A 24,561-nucleotide genomic window follows, 5' to 3' on the forward strand; every position below is an offset into this window, starting at 1 on the left:
CTGTACAATTTTTAGGAATGTTAAAATTAGCTACTGAGACCAAAGCCAGATTTTGCACCAGACTGTAAACATGTTCAACATGTTCCTATTCCATACTCAATATTCATCACATGTTGCTGCTTTGCAGCGGACTTCTGCATCTACATATTATGTGCACGTTTGCTCTTGATGATAAACGATGCCGCTACCGTGACATCAACAAATGCAACAAAATGATGGGATTACGCTGCACATGGTTATGTTTTGACAACACAAGCACATGGCAACTGATACTAGAAGGTTAACTAACACCAGACTCCCTCATAAACTACAGATGCCCCACTACCAGCAGCGTTTCAACCTGACGCCATTCTGTGGCGAATCATGCGCATGGGAAAGGTTCTGTCTGCCCATGTTGTCAAATTACGCCGCCTGTCCATGTATCATACTGATGCGGCAGGTGCTGTCCAGCCATCTGTTTGGCCGTGTTCTCAACTCATATCATCCAAGGGCGTATCATGCGCACACAAATGGTGCCTTTAGGCATCGGGATAGTAAGTTGAAAGCACTGTAAAAGCAGCGGTATGTGATGAGTTTGGATTGAGAACAGGGTGACGTTTTTTTCTGCTGTAAATTTGGGCATTTTAGCATATATGGGGATTGACTCTGTTTTGAAATCAACCTTAGGTGGCTATTAGAGGAACTGCAGTTTTTGGTACTTCCAAATTGGCTTAATTTTTCAGCCTAAGAGGTTGCTGCTAAGGAAGGCTCCTATGATGGGCTGAGTGAAATCAGTGGATTTTATTTGAGTTTGCTTCTTCTTTTTATGTTTGCACCACAGGATTGGTGTATTGCTGCCACCAACTGTTATGAATCAAGTACCAATCTGCATGTAACCTTAAAAGCAAATGAAAAAACGACAAACATACATACATACAAATAGAGTGTGTGGACAGAAAAAGAAGATCATTGAAATAATATAGATGCACCATATTCACAATTGTATATTACCAGAGTTACAGAAGAATTGCTGGCTCTCTTAAGGATGTAATCTTCTTAGCATAATTATTTTATGTTCAAAAATTCCATGAAAATGTGAGCAGCATTTGGATGAAAACATAGCATTTATAGAAGTATTTCAACTATTAAATAGGTTGCTTTGAAGAAGAGTACATTCATTCTTAATTCCACAAGTCTTCCAATGCCTTTCCAAAAAATCTTTCCAAAAAAATTGGCTAAGGTTTAGCCAGTGGTAGATCCCTTATGCAACAGATTTAGGACACTAACAGGATCCCTCCTCTGGAGTTTTCTAAAAATGTATAAAGATTGGACATTGATATGTGATATGTTTTCTGAGTTCTTTTCAACTCAAATTCACTCTTTTCACCATGATTTGCAATTAAAATGTTTTGCATGCAAACTAGCATGTATATTGACATTTTAACCTGAATGTTTTCAGGCTGTTCTCATGCACATTTTGTATGTTTGCCTATGAAAAATAGTGCACCAAAATTTGTATATATCCCACATAATCATGAGCCAGTAAATGGTGTATAAAACTTGTATTTTGGAAGGCTGCAATGACATGAACAATGTATTGATGGATGTTGGATGAATCACAAAACACAGGACTTTCCCCAGGAGACTGGTGTTCAGAGCCATATGAGTTTTTACAGAATTTCTTTACATTTTAAAGTATGTCATTGCAGTTTTTCCTTTCCTAAACCTTGCCACAACTTTACTTTACTTATGTCATACTTAACATCAATTGTGGGGTGCCAATTTGTAGGATATCATACAAACCTTTGTATAATGATATGTTAATGAATTACAGTTCTTGTTGGAAAGATGGAAAATAATAAAAAAAAATAAATAAAATTACAGGAAACCTTGATGTCCAGTTTAATGCTTAGCTTGTTCTGCATACTTGTTTGAGGTGTGCGCTGCAGTCCTGATCCTGCATCTGGAGCCTGAAGTGACTCGTCTTAATCCTTAATGAAACCTAAACAAATTCCAGCAGTGAGCCTCTTGACATGGCTTACGGCAAACACTGCTCCACTCCTCAGCTTAACCCACTCCTGACTTCATTACAGTCAGACGGGATGAAATGGGATCAGTTCACAATAACGTAAAGGCTGCTCTGGGTTTCAGCCGTAAATAAACATTAGGCTAATGGAAATGTGGAGCTCGGCCGGGACCCGTCGCTCAGCCTGCTGGGTGATTGAGTTTAGCGCTGATGTGCGGTTGATGGAGAGAGTCACAGCTCCCTGAAGGAAATTAAGACACCATTTTGTCACACGCGTCTGGCCTTGTAGACGAGATATTGCTTCTATCCGCTGGCAATAAAAGTGTCAAACACACACACTTGCCTGCACACACACACACACGCACACACACACACACACACACACACACACACACACACACACACACCTAAACCTGCATACAACACATGGTGGGAGACTTAATGTATACACACTATGTTGTGCATGCGTGGACACTCATGTTGGGAAACACATGCAGAGACTATTGCAAATACAAACGAATACACACAAAGATACATGAATACACACACACACACACACACTGTACACTGTGACTAACAAAACCAGGCAAAGGTGAACTTGCACACACATATTGGGACACACACACACACACACACACACACACACACACCTAAACCTGCATACAACACATGGTGGGATGAGTTTGCACCTAAACACATCTGCACACAAGTTAAGACACAGATGCATGCACATTCATATGGACAGACACACACACACACACACACACACACACACGCACACACACACCATCCACCAAGAGGTTTAATTACTGTTCAGTTTCCCTCTCTCCTGCCCACTGCTGCAAGATAGATCTCAGTGTCAGAGCAGCTGACAGATTGAGACAGAGCACAGGTACCACTGCATATGCACTGACTCACACACACACGCACATGCACGCGTGCACACACACACACACACACACACACCCACATTCCACAAACACACACATTGTCTGCCCCCTCCTACTCCCCTTACCTCTGCTATGTCTCCCATACTTCCATGGTTACGGGCTTCACAGTGTGAGTAAATAGTGTTCCTGAGTCAGACTGGATGGTTTGGATTAAAGCAGAGTAAATCAGACTGCAGGCTGAGCTGAGTTTACAGCACAGCAACCACACACAAGAGCTCCACATAAACACCACTTTAAGTGTAAGAGGAGTACATACATCTAGCTTGCTGTTGGTGGAGTGGACAGTAAAAAACATGAGACAGGAACTCCCTGGTTCCTCATACACATTGGAAAAGAGGAAAGAAGACACCACAACGATCTAAAAATCATTTTATGTTGATGAAACATTTGGCACTGTGGTTGTTGCTAAGCAGTCAATTTGGCATTTTTCTGACATGAGTCTGTAGTTGGATGAGCTTTTTGTGGAGGCAGAGCTGAAAATCATCTTAATAGTTAAGCTGGTTCTCAGTGGGTGGAACCAAAGGACTTAGGTTTGTTAGCAGTTTGGGTTGACTGGCGAATGTACTACTGTCTGGACATGGAAGAAACATATCCTCATACAACGGTTTGTGTGATACCCTTCAAAAATGCACACACAACAGTTGGTATGATATGCTATGACATCGCACCCCACAAATGGCGATAGGTTCTAACATAAAGTTGCGTAAAGATGCAGTTGTAAGGTTTAGTACCTTTCAGTGACTTGGTTGGCATGGTTTTGAACACCCATCCATCACCCCAACCTGCCTTCTGACCAGATCTTTCAGGACTGCTTCTTTCTTTACCTCTGTCCTTACTGTACAATAGTCACGTGATTGCAGCCTTCGAAAAATATGTGAGCTATGTCATAATTACTGGCTCATCATTACGTGGGATATGTATGAATTTCAGAACATTACTTTTTGTAGGAAACAATGCATGAGAATAGCCTGATGGAAGCTGATAGCTAATGGTGCTCATTTGGAGAAACCCATAGTTACATCCATATTGGACACCTTTAAATGTCACCATTTACATTTAATGTTCAGAGCCAGTGCTGTAACTGATGTGTCCTCTATGTAGTATGTGGAATGTAAAGGGGTAGAGGATGGGTGTGCATCAGATTCATTTTTGACCTTGAAGGTACCCTATGGGGTTTTCGACTATAGAGCAGCATTGCGGCAATGTTTTTCTAACTCAATAAAGATTTTAGTGGGGAAAAGTAAATTAAAGCATATGCCTTCAGTGATGCTGTATATCCTGCATCACTAAAGGAATCAAAATGATTAAAAAAATGCATATAAATTTATTGTTTCAGACTTACAGATTGTGCAAATGGATGTGAATACAAGTGTTTTACCAAGGCCTCATACAAAGTGGGCAAAAAATGAACAAACTATTCTTATCTAAGTGTCCAGTATGTGCCGGATCATCTTGTCGAATGTTCCAGTTTTCATGAATTTCCGAGTTCTCCCACGTCGACTTGCTGTTATTGTGGGTTACTACCAATGCGTTCTCATCCCAACTCGTCACATGGTGCCGCTAAGTCAGTGAGCCTCTGTGTCTACTTTTTTTAGGTATCCTTCTGCATCAGCTGTTTATGCTCTAGATGCTGTTACCGTGATGTCAACAAATGCACATGGTGGGATGAAGCAGCATGGTCCTTATGTTTACACAATAATATATGACAACGACAACAATTTTATCAAGTAAAATACAAAGATATAGAAAAAGGGACTGTTGGTGGGTCTTAGATGGTTAATAGTTATAAATAAAATGACGCAGTGAAGATGCCACTTTGATTTGGATGCTTGTTGTTACAGTATGGGTGCTTTGAATGCCCAAAAAGGAGGACAAGGAAGACAAAAGACCTGTATTTCAGCAGTTATCACATTTGATATATTTAATAAAATTACATTATTTTGCACATTATTCATAAAAACCTTTCCTTAGGTTAGCTGACATTTCTACTGAATTCAGGGTGCCCCTGATAGTGATCAAATGTTTTTATGGATTTACTATACAGTTTTTGAGAAATTTTAGAAAAAAAGTGTCAGCTCAATTGACTAATTTCTTGATTTTCTTATAGTTGACCCATCATGTAAACCATCCTTTACAGATTACATGGAATTTTCAAAGCATTCCTGCCCAAGATGAACCTCTATGTCCAAGTCAAGCTTCATTTGATATTACTGCACAATAGTACAGTATTCAAGGGAAAGCCAGCTTGAATGACATAAGAACACATCCATAATTTCCAATACTTTATTCAGCATAGCCCCCCTATGATTTCATTGGGATGATGATGATGCAGTTTGTTATAAGATGCAATCTTTCGTTGTGTCTGAATTTGGGTTGATATAATTCAACAGGTTATGCTGTAAATAACTTGGTATATGGTTTTTGTTTTTTGTTTTTTTTTAAAATATTGTTCCATGTGTTCCATGTGTCAGTTGCCATTTTAGAAAAGCAGTGCTGAAAGACATAAAGAGAGGTTGAGTCAAGCTATGTGATCTTAGATGCCAAAAACCATCTGTCAAAGCACAATGCTCCACAATTGATATGAGTGAATTTCTCAAACGAGAACAGGACTTTATCAGTTGCTGGGCTAAAACATGCTAATAAAAATGATAAAATCTTAGGATCATCACTGTAAATTGACAGCCACAATAATGATAACAAAGAGAACAAAATGTGAATTTTTAAGTTATGTCTTCATTACATTGAAATTTCAAGTTATATCTAAAGTGACATTTGCAGCCTCTCCATGTAAAAACATGCTTGAGAGGAAGAGAAATTAAAAGAAGTTGTATTATGGACAAATTATTGCAGCAGCTTAACAGCGTAATTTTCTATATGCTACACACTATTTCAAAGACAAACAGTGACAATTAACTTTCAGGCTTTTCAGGTTCCTCACCAGAAAACACATTAAATGAATGCATTAACATGCTTTTATTTCACATTATTACCATGGTCATAGAAACAAACTGTTTGTTGTCAAAGGTCATACATCAACATGCATAATTTACCGAGATGAAAAATGAAATGCAGCACACACATACATTTTCATGGCATTAGCTCTGCAGGTCTTTGCATTTCAATGAGGTGTGGTAATAAAGCACCTTCATGTGTTTGTGGTGGGGAAAAACGTTCTTTTTACTAAAATTAAACTTAATTTAATGCAACATGTCCTCCATGTCCAACTAATGACCAATAGCAAAATAGCATTAGTACTGAAGGACATTGGCTGTTCATAAAGGAAAACCTTAATGTTTTGGAAAGCGTCATGTCAATAGTGCACGGTGATACTTACTTACATTTGAACTGACCCAATGTCTTTTTTTCCCTCTTATTTCATTTATTTATTTATTTATTTATTACCAGCCTTTTAACATTAAATGTTAATACAGTAACTTTGTGACAGGAATAATACATTGGACATTATATAAAGGGAACTTAGGAGCATGCATGTGATAATTTTTCTAGGCCTCAAAACTGTTGGTAAGTGTGTCTGTCAGACTTAAATGTTTTTATCCCTAATTGGCTTTACAATTTAAGATGAAAAACAAATTAAAAAAACTTCATATATAATAAATCACATCTGATTACTCTGAACTGTTAAGTTGTACAATATCCAGTGTTGCACAAGGGGTGAAAGTTTGCTTTGATATCAGAATAAAAATATATTTAAAAGGTATTCATTTACACATGGATGGATTACCGACAAGGTCTTCATGGCACAGACCCAGGGGCCCAAAGATTCAAGGGGCGTTCTAGCCTTCACTTGCAAAATGTCACCGAAATTAACATTTACCAACCAGGAAGAGACTCAAATGACCACAAAGGAACTGCAAAGAGGCACAAAGTAACTATAAAAATGGGCAAAAGAACTACAAAGAGAGACAAAATTACTACAAAGAGAAAAATGACCAAAAATTACATAAAAGGACTACATTGAGACACAAACAACTTCAAAAAGACAAATGACAACAACCACAAAAAGATACAGAACCACAAAAAGATGCATAACAACTACAAAGAGATGCCAAACCAGCAGAGTCTGTGTGTTTTGCTCTGATGTAGAAGAGGTGTTGGGTCCCTTTGCATATCTGTGCCCAGGGGTCCATTGTCTTATTATCTGCCCGTGTGTTTGCATTCATTTTAACGTCAGCCTTCAGGAATCTTAGTCATCAAAAGTATTGAGGTTTTAATCCCTATATTATGATTGCATTTTAAACAATATATGGGACAAACTGTGGAGGTGAGTGATTATTGCTTTATTTACCATAATATGAAAATAAATTGTACATGACTGACTGCACAACTTCAAAACCCACTGCAGATATTTGATGGGAGATCTCATGATGGGAACTGGGGCTGGATCTAACTTTGGCCTTCGAAATCAGGTCATCTCGAAACGGTAAACCATTTTGAACACATGACTTCATCTGCTGGCTTCAAGTTAAAGCAGCTCACTTTGGGTGAGAATAACGCTGTGTCTCGAACAAATATTTCTGTGAGTACACTCATATGCAGTACACTGTGTACACTATGTCTAATTGCACAATGCACACATTTTGACAGAGTAGTGTCTCAGATCAAACACAACTATTTGCACTCTCACCAGAAATGATGGTCACAAGATCTGGCAGATTCTCTTCTGGTTGGCGAATTGCACCTCAGTAGAACATCATCATTAACATATGACAAATATTGTCATAAATGCTACTTTTTTCTGCTCATTTGCTCACTTTTCTTGTTTTGTAATAATCCATTTATTGTAAATGAATTGGCTTTCATGGCACATTATGAAAGCTGAGCCATTCCAAGCATGGGCAAAGAGGAGGCAATGCCCCTTAAATGCCCTGCCTGACGCTAAACACAGGCCTCTGTAGCCAAAAAATAATTCTCTACTTTGAGAGGTTAATTGCTACCAAAGAAAATGGCAGTGTAGTCATCCGTTCAGTCAACGGAGTGGAAGCAAGATGAGACCAGTCAGAGAGGGAAACATGTTGAAATACTGGCATCTCACTGGCTGAAAGGTCTGTCAATTTCTAATGACAGCAGCTGTGTTTCTGTTTAAAAACAGTTTGGCCGACTTAACATCAATATTTACAGCTGATTAAAGTAAATGACACTTTTGAGGTTCAAATTTAAATTTTTCAATGATGAACACTTGCATTCATATGACGTCAGAAGGTTATAGCTGCTTTCAGTTTATTTATATTTTTATATATCATTTTATTTTTTATATATTTTATGGATTATATTTTCATAATCTAGGTCATTCTACATGAATAGCAGTTAACATTAAAACCATATTACACTTAACATGTGATCAAAAATTGATATTAAATAAGTGAATTAATGAAACAGTTTCCATTGACCAGACATTGAATTTAAATAGATACATATACTAAAATGTGCAGCTACTAAAAGTAAATGATAGCTTCTAGGAAAAAAATAACCAAATATATACAGTATATATATATTTACCATCAATGATTGACACTGTTTCCATGCTTTCTGTCATTCCGGCTGCCCTGAAACATCACGCAAACTTCACAACTCGGAATCTCAGGTATCATTGAAACTTTCCAATTTTTCTTTTGAAATTATGACTTTGGAGGGCCGTTCATGTGCTTGTAACTCATAAACACAGTATAATTGATATTTATAGGAGCACGTGTAGGCAGAATAAGCCTTATGTCCTCAAACACAAAAAAATGGTCCTGTAGCTTAAGATAAAAACATAAAACAGTGCATGTTATGGCTTACAGTCCTAAAGAACACTCATATTAACCTATATTAACAGTGACTGTTGGTGATCAACATCTCCTATTGCACCTCTATTCAAGGCAGTCTACAAGCAGCCCTGCTTCTGGCTCACACTGGCTGGCTCTAAACTTTCTACTGAGTTAATGATGTCGCATTTTGCCAGTGCTAACAACCAAATTACAACATAATTAACACAACAAACAAGGTGACACACGAAAGGTGCAAAGCGTCACACTCAATTTTCTGTTAAGAGTCCATCATCTAGGTACCCATGGTGCACTGCATTTTTCCAGACTTCTTGGTGTGAATGCACTCATGCACTCAAAATAGCAAGAATAAGTCCAGAAGTATGTGATTTGGGACACAGTGCAAGTGTGGTTGAATTTTTGGTAATACAATGAAATGTTTGAAGCTCAGTGTCCAGATAAGCTAAGATCTTTTCACATCTCACTGCCATTTTCTGCACTATTTTCTACTCATGTTTATTGTGACATAGATTTGCCTCTGCCCTCCAGTAATGAATGGGATTCATCATTGTAAAGAACGTTTTCAGCAAAGCCACAGTCGCTGGCAGTTGTATTTAAACTAACTCTGTTCTACCACAACAGAATGTGAAAAGAGGTTTTGTTTTACTATAGTTTTTTTTGTTGTCTTCACTGCTGTAAGAAGTAACCATTATCGTAGAGATGGAAAGAGTGAAAATAATTCTAGGAAACACACCATAATTAATAATTGTGTCATAGGAAAAAGTAGAACGCATGCAATTGAAAGTGATTGTCTCAGTGAACTGTTTTGAATGTCTCTTTTAGTTCCAGGAGGAAAACCAGTCGGCAGCAGACCAGACACACAGAGCTGTTGACTGGATACATACTTTCCACAGGTTTCAGTTATGATGAAGAAAAATGACCCTGAAGCTCTTCTCTCAAAGAACATACACAGGTAGGGCACGCCCCCTTGTGGTGTACAGCAGTACAATATCTATATTCCAAAGTTCCAACTGAGAATGGGAGATAAATTAACTGAGCAGCAGCAGTTTCAGTTCAAAAGACAAAAATAAAAAAAAATGAGGAGACCAAGACACCAAAAAAAGGAAAGAAAAAAAACACGTGAAAATGCCAGGTGGCAGGTTATCTGCACACTGTGCCTACTGCAGAGTCACAGCTGTTATGATATCTAAAATATTTCAAATATATAACAAAAAACACAGTGTGGCTCTTCTTCAAACTTAATATTCAATGATGATTGCCAACCAGGAAATTGAGTCATAGTCTGTTATGTTACAGACAAGTCATGTGCACTGTCTGAAGGGTGTCATAACTACAAAACACATACTTGAAGGGTTTCACCCTTTAAAACTGCAGTAAACTGGCTTGATCTCTTTCAAAAACAAGGGAAAGGTATTAATTACAAGGAAATTACCTGAAATTTAGAACAAAAAGAAAAAAAGGTTAATAAAAAGTAACAAAAAATAAAAGAAAAAGAATATGAATATATAGATAAAATTGGAATAATAATAATGAGAAATAGAAATATAGTTTTCTGGACAATGTCCCCAATTTTTAAAATTGTTATAAACTTCTAATAATGTCTCCCTCTATTTTTTCAAAAGCTAATTTTCAGGTCATATGTTCCTAATTTCTTGCAGTGTGGGGTGTCTTTTACCAAGTTTATCTGTACCTTTTTTACCTTTTAAAAAAAAAAAAAAAAAAAAATCTTTCTAGCCTGTTGAAACAAAGTCGTTTTGTGCTTTTCAAACCATCCTGAGTGTCTGGACCTGGATATTTTACACCACTTTTTTGTCATAAGTTTCTCCTTTAAAAAAAAAAAAAAAAAAAATCAAACCAATTTATGCAAGTTTCAAAGGTTTAAATGCTTGTGAAAGGCGTCTGAAAGCAGCACAAGAAAGCTGCTCTTGCTCCCGATTTTAAAGGGTTAATTAAAGCACACTTTACAGACCAAGTGTAATATGATTAATCCACCACAAGGTGCCAGTAGAGGAACAACAGACAGGTCACCTCAGCATTACTTCTCTGAGAATGAGTGAAAATGAAAGTGAGACCGAGCGCCATCAGCAGACTGCAGCTGAGCTGTCTGTCAAACAGGAGCATCAGCAGGGAGGATACCCTTTTTTCTTTATGGATACATTTTTAGTTCAGCCTCGCGGTCAAGCCAACAATCGAGAACTGTTTTTATTTAACCTTCCGTCAAAGTGATTTAAGGCAATTTAATTGTCCTTACATTCCTACTCCTCATTCTGGACAAGAGACATGGCAAACGAACAGTGGCACATGAGGATCAAGCTCTGAAAGGATTCCCATGTTGGACCAGGGGCCAAAAACCATCAGGTCCTTCCAAGACATGTAAAGGTTTGTTGTTTCTGTGCACTCAAAGCTGCTGACTGAAAAGAGATGCTAAAAAAACAACATAAGTAAAGTAGGATGTCTTGTGAACTAAACCCTGAATACATCTGAATACAGCCAGTGCACCAGTTCCCATTAACCCTCAAACTGTGCAAGTTGAAACTGCAACTATAAAATACACCTTATAGAAACATGTCAATTTTGAAAAACCTTTTTAAAGCACCAAAAAGACTGGTACTGGTTGAAACATGTTTTAAATGATTTAGCCACTATGATAAAAGCTTTTAATGTTATTTGTGCTCATTTTCAAGTTTTTTCCATTTTAGGCTTTCAATGCTGTTAACCCTTGACAACATGGATCTACAGCACTTTTCTGGTCTTTGTCACTTTCCGCAAATATTTAAAGCTATGTACCTCAAACAAATTGGCTTGAGTTCTTATTCCCAAACATGTGAAAAAAGGCAGTAAGTAAAACATTCTGAAAAATAAAAGATTTTGTAGATTTAGAAAATCTAAAACGATCATAATCACATATTTAAAATAATGCTAAAGAAACATTATTATTTCTAAGCACTTTTCGAGGCCATTTCCTTGTTTGTTTTTGTTTTTTTACATTTTTCTTTTTAGTGTGCTAATTTCCAGGATTTTTTTCGGTAACTTTTAACATATTTCTTACTATTTTTTGGTCATTTCCTCTTAAATTGCTCTTTGCCTTCTCCCCATGTTTTTGAAAGAAATCATGCTGATTTGCTCAGGTTTCATTAACCACAGTGTGTTGTATTCAAACTTCCCAAATTCCAATTCTCTGTTCATGTTTCACTTGTGTCACCCATACTTCAGGGGAAGAGTACAATGTATGAGAGTCAATGGGAAAACGTCAACCCTCCATGCCAGTGGCACGGGGATACCCCAAAGTGTGATTCTAGGCCCACTGCTTTTGAGTAGCAGTAGCAGATAGCCCATCAGGAGCACAAGGACATTTTTGAAATAGTTGTTTAAATAATTAGTACAATTGAAAGACAGCAGACTTACTATAATATTATCCATTATTGGGATTAAAAGAGAAATTGAATGACAATGAGGAGAAAAGTCTTGGAAATTAATACAGAAAGTTATTTATGGTGTGTGTGGGTGTGTGTGTGTGTGTGTGTGTGTGTGGGTGTGTATTTCTATTTTTATATAATGTTTTATTTTTATTTATATTATATTTTTAATCTAGGTCACTCTTCATTGACAATGCTTATGCATTTATGAGGTCAAGTCGGCAACTTGTGTTATAAAATAATGTTATTTAGTATACTGGCCTGGCATGCTTTAGAGTTCAAAGTTTGCTTGCTTGCTGCATCTAATAGATGCAGATACTAAACTGTGCAACTACTAAAAGTAAATGATAGCTACAAGGAACAAAATAATGAACTACAGAATTTTTTAACCCCTCAATTGTTGACACTTTTACAATACTTTCTGCCATTTTTGCTGCCCTGAAGAGTTGCAACCAGCAACTCAAGTATCACTGGAATTTCCTAATTTCCCACTCATAATTATGACTTTGGAGGGCTGTCCATGGTCATATAACTCCTAAATACAGTAAATACAATATTGAACATTGGAGCATTTGAAGGCAGCATTTATTTCTGTACCACTGTAATATTAAAAAAAAACAACCTTGCTGCCTAATGATGCTATTCCATCAATAATATGATGATGACAGATGAACTGGACTGAGAGTCTTGAATTCTCAGTCCCTCTATAAGCTGAGGAACAGGTGCTGTGGATGACTGACTAGTTGTACCACAGATAAACAATGACGCATGTATCTGTAGTCTGCCACACTGAAAGCATCACACACACACACACACACACACACACTGGACAGCTCATCTGTTTGTGTTAGTCTGTTAGTCAACGGCATTCAGTGGGATGGACAGCTGTCATGTGACGTGGAGAAGGATAAAGGAAGTGATCCAATCTGTGATTGTCTCGAGGCAACCATAAACAGTAACACCAACACATGCACCATGTGGGCTGGATACAGTTTGAAACATTTAGCAAAGCAACACGAAGGCTTCTGTTGGAAGAAAACTTTGTATCTCCAACACAGCAACTTCTTGCAGGAATGTAGAAAAGCAGCCTTTTTCTGGATTAAAAAAAACCCATTGTTGTGTCATTTAGGCTCAGGGGCTGAGGGGAGTAACAATTAATTAATGAAAAAGGACAAAGGCAAGTGGAAGTGGGGGAATAAACAAAAGTGGTGATTTAATTATAAAAACAACCCTCGGGGACTACTTGCCACATTTACATGCTTTCTTCATTTTTTGAAAATTTTGTCTGTGTTCATGCATGTGGCATATATTTTTTGCAATATTGTGTATTTTTATGGAATTACCAACTCAGCCTATAAATCTAAAATACACTATGGAAACAAAATTGTTACAGACTGTTAAGTGTGAAAAATGCTCCATTGAAAGCCATTCAACCTGCAATTTTTGATCCCACAGCCATCAAAGCATAAAAACATGCATTGTATTATTTCTGGGTGTCATTCTAAACTTTTGTCTCGGAATAAGTCATTTTGACTATTTTCTACCTGATGATGTATTTTTACCATATGGAGAAAATACATGCTATATCCACTATATAGGTGTACATATCCCAGGTTGTGATTAAAAACGACAACAAAGTACTTTACATGTAGTATTTTGAAATGAATTCTTTTTTTTTCCCCTCTAAAAACATAGTGTCATCATGACAAAACCCTAGTATTTAAAGGGTTTAACTTCTGAAAATGTCTGAATATTTGATATGTATGATTAGGAATGATGTTGGTTTAAAAATAAACTAAATATATACTAATCATATTTCTCACATTTTTTTAAAGCTTGATTTTAAGTAGCGCATTTTGTGCGCAGAGCAATACACGTGTGTGTGATATTAAAGCGGGCTGTAAGGTGTTAAAATAAAGAAAATTCACTAAATTTAACAATACACAATGCAACCAAAAATAAAACGCCCTCCTTCCAAAAGTGAGTAAAGATCATGGAGCCCAGTACACAACAACTTTCTTCAATCTTGAATCTGATACACAGCATCCACACTGCCACACTGACTGAAAAGCACCTTCATTTGACTGCCCCAGTCCTTTTATACTGTCCGCTCCTAATCGGCAGATTGAGAACAGGTGTGCTTAATCACTCTGTGCAAGGTGACTAAGGAGGGTGCAGAGATGACGTCACACTATTGTAGTGCAGCACATGTGCAGTGAAATCTGGTCTTCAGTTGCTGGCTGTTTATTGGGCAACTGCAGAGCAGATTTCATTGTGCATGTGCTTTATCCCAATTGTGTGACGGCAATTGATACTGTGGTTATAGTCGAAAAGTCCAAATAATCTCCTTTCCTAACCACTTTTCCTTGATCTCTCCAGAAAATGTCAAGAGGTCAAGGAAAGATGTGATGGAGAATTCATAAAGAAAAGATGACCACGGTGTTATAAGAATCTGATTGCACTTCTCCTCGTCTCTGTAATGTCGTTGACGTGGGTCTGCTCTGTTGTATGTAACCTTGATATCTTCTTCTTTTTATTCTTCTTCTTCTTTACTAAAAGCCTAACTAGGGACGGGAGTTGGAAACTAGCAACAGTTATAATCTCTATATGTCAGGCATCAGTTACTACAGCTTGTTTCTAGCAATGGAAGTTGTACTGTTTACTTGCATTGTCCCTATCAAATAAACTATATCAATAAATAAAAATCAAACTACAATGTTCAGATGATGGACTACTAAAAGCACATCCTCACTGTGTTGGTTTATAATATAATTACAAATATGTTTTATAAAAAATGTATAGCAATTCAGGGCAAAAATCTGACTATTAAGCATAAGAACCAGCACGCAGCTCAGTGAACAGCTTCATGCTCACATGTTTTGAGGTTGTTTGGGCTCATACAGACTGTGGATGTGTTAATGTAATAAAACAGTTGATTCCCCCAAAGAATTGAAGCTGTGGCACGTCGCTTTAAATGTTACTGCCATGAAGAATTGTCGGACGGATTACCTCCTTTCCTTTGGTAAAGGATTGTCCAGTATATCCTTTGCTAAAGACAATTATTAAGTTAGCACTGAAGCACCTTTCCTTAGTATCATAAGAATTCGAACATCTCTAATTATGGCAGCTGCTCAGATACTTCCTGGTCATTTCACTCAGTGAAGAACCTTCCTAAGCAAAATGGACAATGGGACGATCAGACTGATGTTGAAGAAACCAAACAAAATGAAGTAAAAAGTAAAGCATAGAAATGTAAAGCACCAAAAAGTTATCCATGTTGCCACCTGCAACCCGTTGCTGTTTGTTAACTTGTTTGGTATGTGTGTGTGTGGTGTAGCGGACATACTGCCATCAATAAATTAATTCTCCCCTGGTACTTGTATACTGGGACAAGGACAGTAGTCCAATTAAATGGCCTGAGCGAGCTATAACTGTAGCACCACTTAACTGTGCATGAAAATATACTGTGTCCTGTTGATAAATCCAGATTCTTTCAGTCTTGTTTCTCAGATGCAGTAGTTTCTTTTTCTTCTTCCTTTATTCACTTATTTCGTGGTTTTCATAGGAAACACATAATTTATACCCTAAATCTGTACACTTAGGAACAGACACCAATGTGTCCGGATTACACCCATATCCACCCATACCCATGTGCAGTCTAGAAGAGCATGTATGAAAGGTGCATTACACATTCTAATACTAGTTAGCTTTTTCCTGATTATGCACACAAAAGTCAAGGGGCCCAATATAGAAGATTTTTGTTACATCAATCTATACTCTACATCGATATTATAAAGACTATGTAAATTATTTAGTGCATCCCAAAAAAGTGAACACTGATGTTCAGTGGGAAAGTCCTGTTGAGATCAACAATGCCTTTTTCTAGGGAGACATGGCCCAGACAGTTAGATAAGACAAAATTACAAACAACGATAACCACAATGAAAAACATAAAAGATATACAGTAACATGTAGAAATGTTAAAAAATGCCCTCTCACAATGACAGGTACCAACCAATTCATTCACCCGTACTTAAAAATCAGGCAGAAAGAACAGTTCTCGTCCTTTGAAATCTTTTTAGAGGATACTCCAAGTAAAAGCTTTCTTTCCAAACTGTGCATTAGAAACACCCAACAAGAGTAAGGCCATGTTTGTATGGAAATTATTTTGGGAGAAAACGGCAATCTAGTTACATTTTGGCTGTTCATTTATACTTCGTTTTGTGTGCCTGAAAACAGAAAGATTTGAAAACGAATTCCAGATTGCAAACTTTTGAGAATGCCACTGTTTTCGTAGTCATGTAAACTGGCAATACGGAGTTTCCTCTGACAACGGGGACTTTTTTGTTCATAACGGTCTCAGTCCATAGCCATGTGCGAGTAGGTGGACAAAAACATCGATGCAGGACTTCTGAGTGCTGTTTGTGCTAGTCACCATCCTGAATTTAACAGTGCTATTCCAGCAAAGTGTAGATTTACCACACCAGCACTTTGATCAGCGGAGACGCATCACTTACATGCACCAACTTCTAAATCCACCTTTACTTCGATGAAGGTACAAATACATACACATACAAATGATGCATTAGCCATCTATGAATGTTTACATCTCACCGCTCTGTTGGAGGAAGTGTACATGCGCATGTGCGTTTTGTTTCATCACAAAATCACAATGCCACCTACTGGCCTGGCATGTACACTACAGCGTTTTTTTGGTAGTTTTTTTCCAGATCCGTGTGCACAGCGATTGTTTTCAAAGGGCTCGATCACCTTCAGTTTTTAACTTGGACTCTGGAATAGTAAGAGGGCCAAGACTAGCAGACCTGAGGGGCCTGTTTTGACAGTGTGAGGAGCTCAGTTATATACTCCGGTGCCCGATCGTTCACAGTCTTGTATGTGACTAAAAGCACTCCAGAATGGATTTTAAAAGAGACTGGAAGCCAAGGCAGTGAAGCTAAAATTGGTGTGATGTATGAGGATTGTAGAAGATTGTGAAGATTATCAACCTGGGGTTTAAAATGAAGGGGAGTCATCAAGCCAACTATTTGTAATAAGAGACAACCTCTAACCTCTGTCCATGAGCAGTAAAAGAAAGCCGTAGTGATAGATGAGCCGGCACAATATATCACATGTCTCATTCATTTTAGTCAGCTTTTAACTCACAAGAACAGTATTTGAAATGAGAAACATCCTTAAAAGGATCTTTGAACATTAGACAAAATGTTTTCTTTAAAACATTATTACAACTTGTAGGTAACATTAGTCAGTGTTGTGGGAATGTTCCTTGCTAGCTGGGTTGAAATTGTCCACATTTTAAATTAGACTGTTAATATAAACTTGGGAAATGGAACTAAAATGAAAACCCTGGGGGACACCTCTATAAGTGTTTCACCAGTTAGAAGTTTACCTGCCTGTAAATCCCCTGTAGATGTCTGCTTGCATACATGGTTGATTTGAGTGCATGCACACATTAGAAGCTTTCTGCTTGCACCAACATTCTTATAATTTGGCCCTCCTCTAACCATGCTATCCTATATTTTCCTTCTTCACACCTGCCAAAGCATTCATTTACATTCATCAATACACTTAAATTTACACACAGGTGTCCCCCACACAAGACCATACTGTACATACACAGGCCTGATCAACCCACATGCACACATACACACATTAATGAACACACACTCCAGCTCCCTGCCTGCCCTCTGTAAATCCCAGGCTGCTCTGACAGGCCACATTAAGAAGAGCCTGCTCAGCATGAACACATCATAAAAGTGGACATGCAATTTCTGTTTTCACCAAATAGCCAGCCGAGCTCGTTCTGCATCTCTGATTTTAATACACTCGACAAGCAGCTTAGCAGCCAGGGGAGAGAGAGAGCCCAGGCCCCAGGGAGGAGGGCAAGAGACTGAGTGTATGTGTAGCGGCAGAGAGAGAGAATGAGTTATGCCTTCCAGCACTGCTAAATCCATTTCTCCATCTGAATTATCAACTAGAATTTGATTAATATGCAAATTCAAAGGGGGAGGGGAGAACGTCTGGGATAATTCTCTTTGTGGATAGTAATTAATCACCGGTTAAAGTAAATTAATACATATATCAATTTTGTCAGGGACACGCTTAGTTCAATAGCCCGTAAAATTGAAGTTTGAAGTGTTTAAGGGGCTCTACAGGAACGTTATAACTAAAACTTTCAAATCTGCCCTATTTAGTGATCAATCAAGCTGTGCCCTGCGGCAGAGGCAGCTCATTTCTTCAGCTCCGTACTGACACACAGAAAAACACAGAGCACAGGCGCTTGCTTAACAGTCTTCCGTCAGAGCTGCAGTAGAGTCCCACGCTCACACTGCAGTTTGCACTGCACTGCACTGCACATCACAGCACTGCACAAGAACAGCACAGAACAGCAATAAACTGAACAGGGCATCACTGCACAGCACTGCATAGGACAGGACAGGACAGGACGGGACAGGATGGCATTGCGTTGCACAGCGGGCATTGCACAGGGCAGCACAGGCCAGGGGTTCATTCTGAATAAAGAAGGATGCTGTTGCTTATGTTGATCAGAGTAACAATAATTGGACTGTCAGTGCTCACTGGATAGCCATTTGGATATAACTGCTATAACCATGGAGTACTATATACATAATAATGTCTGTATGTTACAATTATTGTATAATAACAATAACAGCACTAATAATAATTTATTTACTCATATATTGTAAAAGTAACGTGTGTATTGGTAGTATTAGTTTTAGTATAAATGAATGTATCCTGAATATATATATAATTCATTATTAATTGCTTTCACTTGGTCTCTTGTATGTATATAAAATGAGACTGACAATGAATTTGAAAACAATTTTTCTATAATACCATTATTTAGTAATGCATATATTCAGCAATGTTTTACAATATTATTAATATTATGATTATTATTGTTGTTTTTAATTATTATTATCATCATTGTCATTATTTACAACAACAACAACAAAAACAATAATAATGATTATAATGATGATGATAATAATAATAATAATAATAATAATTAAAAAACTGTATTGACCATGGAAAATTGGATAATAATTTAACAATAAGTGACAGTTAACATATACAACAAATATATAAATCTAAATCTAAAAATCTAATAATAGAAAATAATTATGACAACAACAACAACAGCAATAATAATAATAATGATAATAATAATAATAATTATTATTATTATAGCTGCAAGCTTTAAAAGCACTTGATGTAATAGTGCTAAACATTTCTCCTGAATATAAAGATATTTGTCAGTGTGTTGGCAGGTCCCAGATGGCAGCAGCCAGTTGTTTAGAGGTCCACCAGGAAGAAAGGGAGGGGGTGGTGTCAGGTCCAGTTGTTTAAGCAGGGGGCCATGCATCAAACTTCAATTTTCCGGCCGATTGAATAAATGATTCTCTCTCTTTCTCTCTCTCTCTCTCTGTGTCTGTGTGTGTGTGCTGCAGTTATTGACCCACATCTCCCCCTTTAAAGAAACACACGCTTTCCAACAGTGTGCTTTCTAATGAAAAGCCAAAACAGCCATAGAATGTCCCCACTGTCCACATGCAGTCTACTGTGTGCCTGTGCATCTGTAAATTAAGAAATAGAGATTCTCACCATACTAATGGGGGAACCATTATTATGAGGGAACAGATGATTTAATTTTATCATCTGTATAATAGCAAAGAATAATGTTTTATACCTTTTATCAGCTGAGAATGTATTTTAAAAATAAGCTGATCACTTGAATGTATTTGAAGGATTTGAATGGACCATTATTATATTTTCTTCTCATCTGTTTGGATTCTTTCATGCAGAAAAGGATTATTATCATTAACCCCTTTGTACCTGGATCAAGTCCTAATGTGCTGGGTTCTGATGCCTTTCACAAGCATTTAAACCTCTGAAACCTGAAAAAAAAGCATTTTAATTCTTTTGAAAAGATGGGAAAATGCTATGAGCAACTAGACAAAAAATGGCTGTGAAAGTGCAGAAAATTAGTGAAAATATGCAAGACAAGGGGGAAATGTCCAGAAAACGATATTTAACAATAGCCTAATAATTATTAGGCTATTATTAAATATCGTTTATATATACAGGTATCTATCTATCTATCTATCTATCTATAGTAAAAGAGATCTTAGATGGATTTTTGATTTTAAAAAAAAGGAAATTATGGACAACATACCAATCGAAAATCAGAACAGAAAAGAAATATGTGTGTGTATGTACATATATACATACACACACACACACACACACACACACACACACACATATATATATACACCATATATATATATATGTGTGTGTGTGTGTATGTGTGTGTGTGTGTGTGTGTGTGTGTGTGTACAGCTAATGTAGAGCAGATGAAGTGTGTGACTGAGAGCTCTGTTATCTTCAAGTCAATTATTTGGAGGCTCGGACCAGCCCACTGAGCTCCATTCACATTCATAGTCGTGTTTTAACACAGCGGGCCGGAGAGCAGAGAGTGTGTTTGCTTTATATGCGACAAAAAGGGAGCTGAAAAGACGGGTCGAGTCGATCCATCAAAGTGACGCGTAATTGAGAGGACAATCCTTAAACCATATGGCCTGTGAACACTCTCCTCTGGCGGCCTTTGTGCGCGCGGACACGCCGAGCGGTGCAGAGGGGACAAACTCTTGTCTCCGTATTGCTCGCTGCTGGGGAGCCGTCCCCGGGGAACACATAACACGGACACACACACACACACACACACACACACGCACACACTCGTGAGGGCCTCTTTGCTCCAGATTGTGTTTCTCACAAAGAAAAATTAAAATACACGTAGGAGGTCAGAAGGCACGTTGCTGTTGTAAATGCATTTGACAAACGACGCTGTTTCTGCCCCAAAATCCCCTAAAACACAGACACGGCCAAGTGACGTTTAAAAAGAATTACAATGAGACCAAATTATTCTATTATACAACATATTGATAAATTATATAGTTATACTTTGGACTATAGAAATGTGCGAAAGGCTGGATATTTGAAACTTTTTTTATTTGACATTGTTTACATTACAATTTGTACAGTTTGATGCGTTCTGCACTCTGAAGGCACTTGACGGTTGTACAAAGCATTATAAATATATTAAACTGTGATTTATTACAAGCTGTTAGTGACACATTTCTCGGTGTGATTATCGTTTTTGAAGAATTCATATATCAAAAAGCTGTCAAATGTCGGCTTGAGTTTATAAAAATGATTTGTAGCCTTTTCAACCTTTTCGAAATCAAACCAAATGCAACATGCGGTGAAATATTTTAGTGATTGTAACCAGAATAAGCACCTGCATGTTTTGTTTCTTTTCCCCTCTGAGTGTCTCTGTGTCGCGCGTCTTCTGAGCACAGCGGGCCTATGGCTTCTCTCTGTTTCTGGATAGTTTGCTGCATGTCCGTGCGTAAAAGGATGAAATCCTCGTAAAGCCAGAGTTTCTGTCTGCAAACATCGCGTTATTTGGCACTTCACACGGTGATCAGTGACACACTTTAATCATCCACATCAATCTCCTCATCTTCATCCTCCGAGCAGCACTTGCTGCTCAGCCGGTCTGTGTACCACGACGACGCGGGAGAAGGGGGCGACGTGTGCGCTCTGCTTGAGTCCAGGTTCTCAGTGGGGTCTGTGTGGGACCTGGAGGACACGGTGTCGGCTTCGGTGTGGCTCGGCGCGGGAACAGTCCCCCCGCTCATACCCCCGGCGGCGCACTTCTCAAGCTCGGCCAGCTTGGAGAGCTTTTCAAAGGCCACAGTGCCCGCGACTTTGGCAGACTCTACGTCCGCTTTCATCTCCTCCAAGTCCCGCTTGAGCTTGGCCCGCCGGTTCTGGAACCAGGTGATAACCTGCGCGTTGGTCAGCCCGAGCTGCTGCGCGATCTGGTCCCGATCCGCCGGGCTCAGGTACTTCTGATAGAGGAAGCGCTTCTCCAGCTCGTAGATCTGGTGGTTTGTGAACGCAGTGCGGGATTTTCGCCGCTTCTTGGGGGTGTTCCTCTGGCCGAAGAGCGTCAGGCCGTCTCGGCCTGAGAGAGAGGGACAAATGCGGTCAAGTGAGGTGAAATACGGTGCCAAATAAACAAATCTTTATGCACATGCATCCAAAAAATATAATGAGCCACCAAAACAATCAGAGCTGCTCCACAAACATTCTGCGTAAGTAGAATAAATGACGAGTAGATTTTTCAGTCAACTCAATATGATCAATTGTCAGATAAAATTAAGATAAATAAAAAGACGGTAAGAATAAGACATCAGACGGATAACGAAAAGATAAATAAATAAAGAGCAGCAAAAGGAACCGAGAAATTAAAAATAAATAGATAAAGTGAAAGATTAAAAATAAATAAATAAAGATACAATTAAGATAAAACTTTTACACTTGTCCTGGCTGACAATTGTTACTTATTAAAATAATTAAAACGCAAAAAGGAATTCTATATAGGATGCTGCTACACCAGATATTTGTGCTAAAAATAAAAATGACATTGAATAAAAGAAAAAAGATGTAGGCCTATAATTTGCATTTGCGTTAATAACTGTATAAGTTTTAAGACTATATTTTCGTTTCACGGATTGTTTTCTAAAGCATTTCTTCACGTGTTCACTCTTTCAGTTTATTAACCCTTTAAATTCTGGGGCGAAATAACTTTTCTTTCAGACGACTTTCACAAGTATCGAAACCTTTGACCCTTGCGCAAATTGGTGCCCTTTATTTTAAAAACACTGGGGGAAAGGCAATGAGCAACTCAGTAAGAAATGTCGGAAAACGTCGAGGGGGAAAAATATATATATAAAAAGCTGGGGGAAAATATATTAAGAATTATTATCATGATTACATAATTAAATTGTGGTACAGAATTACTACAGTTTTTAGGCGCTTTTCCAAGTCTTGGTTGCCTTGATTTTTTTGGTTGTTGTTTTTTATTTAAAAACTTTTTTATTACTAATTTTTAGGTACTTCCTTGTATTTTTTTTTTTTACTTATTTCTTGCTATTTCGAGGGTCATTTCTTTTGTTTCTCTTCCCAATGTTTTTGAAAGAAAACAAGACAAATTGTGCAGGTCTCAAAGGGTTAATTATATATTAAATTTAGATCAACTGTTACTGCAGTTCCGTTTTACACACATTAAACTGAAAAACTATGCTGGAGTCACAAATAAATATACCAGCAGCAACAACAACAACAACAACAACAACAAGGGGAATGAATAAATCGCCTCGGTACGTTTTTCTCCCCAAAGCGCGCAAGCTTCAGTTTCTTTTTCTTTCATTTTAAAACCAGTTTTATTTGTTTTATTTATTTTAATAAAATAGTCCCACCGCTATTGTAACAACTAGGCGTGCTAATAATTGACACGAAAAGAAGCTTTTACCCTCAGCAGCCTGCAGCACGCTGACCTCCAGGCCCTTGAAGGTTTTGCTGGCCAGCTCCTCCAGCGCGCACAGCGGGGAGGTCTGACTAAGCAGCGCGCGGCCGGACAGGCTGTGACCCGCCGAGGTCAGCTTCTCTCCGGTGGAGATGTGGTGCGCCGCTCCGCTCAGGGAGTAGTTTCTCCTCACAGACGGCTTGTTGAGGATGTCCTCGATGCTGAAAGGCGTCAGCGGCTTGTTGGAGTTGGCCGGCGGCGGGAGGTGATCCAGAGGACTGCGCCTCCGCTCCTCCAGCACCGCTGGGCATTTGGAGTCGTCCTTAGAGGTCATGGCGGCTCAGTGGGTCACACCTGACTGCGGTGAGTTTAAAAAAAGAGGACTGAAAGCGGACACAGACTGAGGAGGAGTGGAACAGAGACAGAACAGGAGAGTTAAAATAATCTGCAGCTCGGATCACAGGTGATTCTGCAGCCGCATGTCGGCCGCCGAGCTGCAGGCTGCAGGGACACTTCTCACTTCCAGTCCCCCCGCGTCTCCTAGCCACTTTTCCACGGTGACGCACAACGAGGCACGAGCCGAACCCATCCGGTGGACGGTGATGCACCAAAAGCAGCAGCGAGTGACCACCAGTAGCAAGTTATTACTGTGTGGAAAGCAATCAATTTCTCTCTCTCTCTCTCTCTCTCTCTCTTTCTCTCTCTCTCTCTCTCTCTGTAGCCAGATACCGGGGAGCGGTAATTAGAGGGCACGGCGGAGAGGAGGAGTCCAATTAGAAAGTAGAGCAGACCCACTTAACACTTACTTTCTAAAATTAGATAATTTGTCACAAAAACAAGCAAATGTTTATCTCCACGTGATATTATCCTCATATGCGCACGCGGCATAATTGGCACCGCGTGTGCGATCACCGGGCGAGCTCGTGCCAATTTGGATAAATCCGCGCTGCGTCAATCTTCAGGCCAATTACACTCAGAAACACAA

At 38.5% G+C, this 24,561-nt stretch overlaps 1 protein-coding gene across 1 annotated transcript; it reads right to left on the reverse strand.

Annotated features, from left to right (window-relative positions):
- Positions 1–21,699: 21,699 nt before the first annotated feature.
- On the reverse strand, positions 21,700–23,910 carry lbx1a (ladybird homeobox 1a). Its single transcript, XM_042501544.1, has 2 exons — positions 23,583–23,910; positions 21,700–22,232 (listed from the first exon to the last, which is right to left on the reverse strand). The coding sequence occupies exons 1-2, from the start codon at positions 23,908–23,910 to the stop codon at positions 21,700–21,702; spliced, it is 861 nt and encodes a 286-aa protein (XP_042357478.1).
- Positions 23,911–24,561: the final 651 nt, after the last annotated feature.

The sequence above is a fragment of the Plectropomus leopardus genome, chromosome 15 (assembly GCF_008729295.1).
Source record: "Plectropomus leopardus isolate mb chromosome 15, YSFRI_Pleo_2.0, whole genome shotgun sequence".
Classification (NCBI taxonomy): Eukaryota; Metazoa; Chordata; class Actinopteri; order Perciformes; family Serranidae; genus Plectropomus; species Plectropomus leopardus.